Genomic DNA, 4628 nt, shown 5'->3' with positions numbered 1-4628 from the left:
TAATTGGGCTCTCGGTGGGCCTAACACCTGTTCACACTGGGATTTAATAAATATCAGTATACTGGCACCGAGACCAAAATTTCTGTATCTAGTTAAGACATTTATGTTGCACAACCCAGCGATGATCAGCAGAAACAGAAGGGTCTGGTGTTCTGCAATAGCTGAAGACAGAGTTATCACCCGAAAAAACAAGGAAATGAGAATGGCAACCATGGGCTTCCCCTGTTCTGGGTCATTTTTTTTGTCTGCAGTGTACAGGGTTTGTTTGTTTGCTTGTTTTTGTTTTTGTTTTTCTGAGAGTACAGGAATCTCTAATGATTGCTGAGTGGTTTGCATAGAACAACATTTTCTCTTACAGCCACACAATCACATCCTTGTTCTGCACAGAGTATGGTGAGTGCTCTATCATGTTGCAAAACTGCTTCATCTAATGGATCAACATGCTGATGGATCTTGATCTAGTTGGGTTTTACAGGTACCCTTTTTTTTTTTTTTTTTTTTTTTTTTTTTTAAAACAAGGGAGCCTGGAGGTCAATATGAGCCAGCCTGGTTTGTTGGGTAGGCACTCCAAGTAGCCATTTGTCTTCCTTGCCAGAGAGTTTCCTTTGGACTGAACCTTTTCAGTCTTTTGTTGAGGATAAGGGGTGACATAGATGATTTTGTAAATGGGCCTCAACTGAAATTAGGATGCCATTGTAGGGGCCCAGGAAGGCTGGAATGTTAACCAAAGCCTGGGAGGGGATTCATTCAGGAAATGGGGCACTCACTCATCAGAAGCATCTGGTTTCTTGATCAAGGTAAAAGACAGGAAGCAATCATGGCAGCTGGACTGGAGCACATCAGGCTCTCCACTTTTGTGGACTGCCTGGGGCTTGGGTGCTGTAGATCACTTTTGGAGTGGTTTGTTTTCTGATTCTGGTTCCTGGGTGGTGACTGTCAGGTGGGTGCAAATCTGCCGAGACATATTCAGACTAGGGACAGAAGCTAAAGTTAAGGAACTTAAAGGAAACTTTTACAATTGGAGACCCCCCCCCAACCCTCACACACACACACACATATTCCATCAGGAACAGGCAAAAGTTGGGGAATCTTAGTCTGTTGATTGTAGCTCAATTGACCTGTGACAGGTAGATAGATGCAAGTTGCAAACTCCGTGAGGCTCACATGAATTCTTTTAAGTTACAAAAGAGGAACTTCTGGAGCCTTCTACTTTTAAGTCATAATAAAAGCTTGGGGATTTTAAAAAAAAATTATCTGGGGTTAAAAACATCAACATTCTTTTCTTTGTCCAGAGGTCTGGACAGAGGTGGTTTTAACATGATGAGAAGTAATTTTAGGTATCAGAACTCCATTGATTACTATGTTAAAACTTTGAATTTTTGAAGTCTTGATATCACATATTTTTTGTTTTGGTTGTTCTGTTTGGTTTTTCAAGGCAGCCCTGGCTGCGATATTGAGCTTCTCCCAGGATGAGGACAGGTCTTGGCTAAAGTGCCCTCAGAGGTCTGGAATGAGAGCAATCTCAGCATGCAGATGTATGAACAGGTTCCGGCTTACCCTGTTGGATCTTGTCTTGGACATCTGCTTTCCAGTTCTCTCGGACAACCTCACTACACCATGCAAGGAACAGCAGGCACAGGATCTTGCAAAGTATGTTCAAAAAACTCCAAACTTTATTAAATGTAAACTTTATTGAATAACAACACAAATGTAAGATTTACTGCTAATAAAAAATTAAAGTTTCCTGTATAAAAATAGATTATCATGTAGTTGGCAATATTCACACTAAATATATTAAGTCTATACCAATAGTGGGGCTAAGGTGAAAGAATATAAATATTAACATGACATATTAAATTTCAGCTTAATATATACAAAGAAAACATCTTCAAAAATAGCTTAAGAATATATATATTTATATATATAATATATAAAATATATTTTTATTTATATATAAATATTTGTTTATTTACATATATATATATATTTATTTATTTATTTTTTTGGAATAAACAGTTTAGTACAGCCCTCAGCAGGGTGAGGCTTCAAGGAGTCCCGGGTTTACAATGCACATCTAGCATTAGTTACTCCTCTCCCGAGAATAAAATAGATGTCTTTACTTCCAGGCTGGGAAGTATCTTGAGATGTCCCCGGCGCGTTTCTTACTTCTCCTGGATTGCTCGGATCCCGTGAACAGCAGCACACTGCGACGCTTCTGTAGTAGCACACAGTACCGGAAGGCAACCGGAGATTCACTCGGAGACAGGCAACTGGTGGCCTTCCTTTCAGAGATAACTAATGCAAACAAGCAGTCGAGAACGAAAGGCCGAAAATCGCCAGAAGCCATCCACTGCCAGTTAGCTAAAACTTGTGAACAAAAACAGCAAAATTCAATCCAGCGTCGACCTCAGTCACAGATAAATCTTGACAGCTGCGTGCTTGTGAGCATGCGCTGTGCAGTCCGGATAGTTTCTAACTTTCGGTGGGCACACGTGTCTTCTGTTGTTGTTGTTGTTCTGTCCCGACAGGGTTTCTCTGTGCAGCCGCGGCTGTCCTGGCCACAGTCTTTACACTCAGAACTTGTTCAAGGCTCTTCCACACCCAGTACCTGCAGTCCTTAGCCTCACCTGGGAAAGAGCTCGGAGCAGCTGCCTCGCAGTGGCCGCCAGGGGGCGCTGCTACAGTAAGCGCTTGTGCAGGATCTTCCACACCATCTTCTTCCTGAAAAGAGGCATGTGCTGCTGGGAGAAGGTGATGGGCTGGCCCCTGGAAATGTAATCTGCATATTTACAGGCGAACACGCCGCAGTCGCCCCCGTTCAGCTGCTGAGGAATCTCCTCTGCCGACATGCTGTGTTGCTTCCACTCCACAGGGCTCAGGTCGCTGTTCCTTCTCGCTTTGCTCTCCTCCCGCAGATAGCAGAAAAGCAGCTCAAGGATGTCGGGTCTCTTCTGTCCCGTGGAGTCCATGTAGACAATACTCTTCTTTCTTAAGTCTGTGACCGCCAGGCTCCAGTGCATGCCCAGGTGAACTGGGACCAGGAGAAGTTCCTTGGCAAAGATGTTTACTGCCCGGGTCCATCTTCTGACTGACCTGTAGCCACCAGACTTTAACTTGGTGTAAAAGAAGGTATTAAATGCGTGAAGTGCCGGGTAGCCTTGACTTTGATTTCTTTCCATGAGAAGATTCATGTAAAAATTGATGACTTTGTCGTTGAGCCACTGGGTGTTCCTTAGGGTCCACAGGTCTCCTCGAGTCATTTGCAGTTTGAAGGCACAGCTCAAGATCTCATCTTTTGACCCAGGGCCTAGCGCACTGCTGATTTCTTTCTCCATGTCCACTGTGACAGCAGGACCACGGTCCAGCCCTCTGCCCTTCTCTTGGTCTTCAAGAGCCTTTTTCTTGACCTCAGGTGTTGACACTTTGCTGCTGGGCATGCCATTGCTGACACTGTCTGTGCAGATTTGAGGTGTTTCCGATTCATGATTCTGCCCTTCAGCACAACCTTTGAGAGTCTTGGAGGTGTCCATGGTGCTTGTGTGAGTGCTGTGAGGGCCAGAGTTCACGGGGACGTCAGGTTGGAGGAGTTCCAACAGCCCTGGGCACTTTTCATTGTGGTGTTTCTCAACTTCTTCCTCCCTGTTGCTGTGGGGGGGCTTGAGACCCTGGCCTCCACCCACAGACTCCTCAGTCACAGCCTCTTCTGGGGGGCCTTTGGCACACTCTGGGGCCATTAGCTGTAACGGACCCTTTTCCTGGGGTGACCATATTCGGCTCTTGTCAGGCTCTTCATCCCCAAGCTCTGTTTCATGCTGTTCCTGTTGCAGCTTCTTCCACGACTGGACTGGCTCTTCTGAGCACACATCATCCTCTTCCTCTTCTTGGCGTTTCCTCTTCTGGCCTTTCTCTGGCTGTTCAGGGTTTATCGTTTTACCCTGCTTGCAAGGCTGCCTTATAGAGGGACTACTTGTATTGTCTTTGCTCAGCTGTTGGCTGCCGGCCATGACACAGCTTTCCGATGTCCAAGTCAAAGTGCAGGTCAGCTGGGCGTTCTGTGGGAGTTCTTGGGTTGTCCTCTTGATGGCTGAAGGCACCTTAGTCTACTGGGAGATGTCTTATCCACACAAGATAAGGTGGTTCACGGTCAGAAACCGCAGGGGAAGAACACAGGTTTCCTTTGGCGCTGGGGTCAGTTAGGCCACCAAGACAGAAGGAGGTCGCAGTGTCAAAGGACACTTCTCACATAGCTGATCTTCTCTAATCTTGTCTTTCGGGTGGCATTTCCTCAGTCCCCCTATAGAAAGGTCTGTGGAGTTCCCACTCTGCGTTTTGTTTTTCCCTACTGAGGGAGAAGGATCGCTCTAGGGCACAAGGAGCCTCTGTAGAACCTGAAATTGTGGAAATCACAATGATTGTCAGAGTCTTTCAGCCAAAGAAGGCAGTCAACACACGTTAGAAGCAAGACTACTGTGTGCCTCCCTCCACTGTCACCAAGGATCTGGAAGGCCAGTTTCCACAAAAAACTGTGGTTTATGATGTGGTTTTATGCACCAGGGCAACATTCATTGGTGAATGGAGGCCCTGCCCACCATCGCCCAGGTCTAGGGTCTTAAAGCTTGTTTTCATTC

General features: G+C 45.7%; 1 protein-coding gene across 1 annotated transcript; it reads right to left on the bottom strand.

The window, feature by feature from the left end:
• Positions 1 to 2678: 2678 nt before the first annotated feature.
• Positions 2679 to 3398, bottom strand: LOC132648657 (sentrin-specific protease 2-like; the record flags this gene model as incomplete). Its single annotated transcript, XM_060370888.1, has 1 exon — positions 2679 to 3398. A coding segment is annotated over one exon (720 nt), but the record flags the coding sequence as incomplete, so codon positions are not given.
• Between the last annotated feature and the right edge of the window lie 1230 nt (positions 3399 to 4628).

Source organism: Meriones unguiculatus, chromosome 17 (genome assembly GCF_030254825.1).
Source record: "Meriones unguiculatus strain TT.TT164.6M chromosome 17, Bangor_MerUng_6.1, whole genome shotgun sequence".
NCBI classification, from domain to species: domain Eukaryota; kingdom Metazoa; phylum Chordata; class Mammalia; order Rodentia; family Muridae; genus Meriones; species Meriones unguiculatus.
This window is presented reverse-complemented; position numbering and strand designations above follow the sequence as displayed.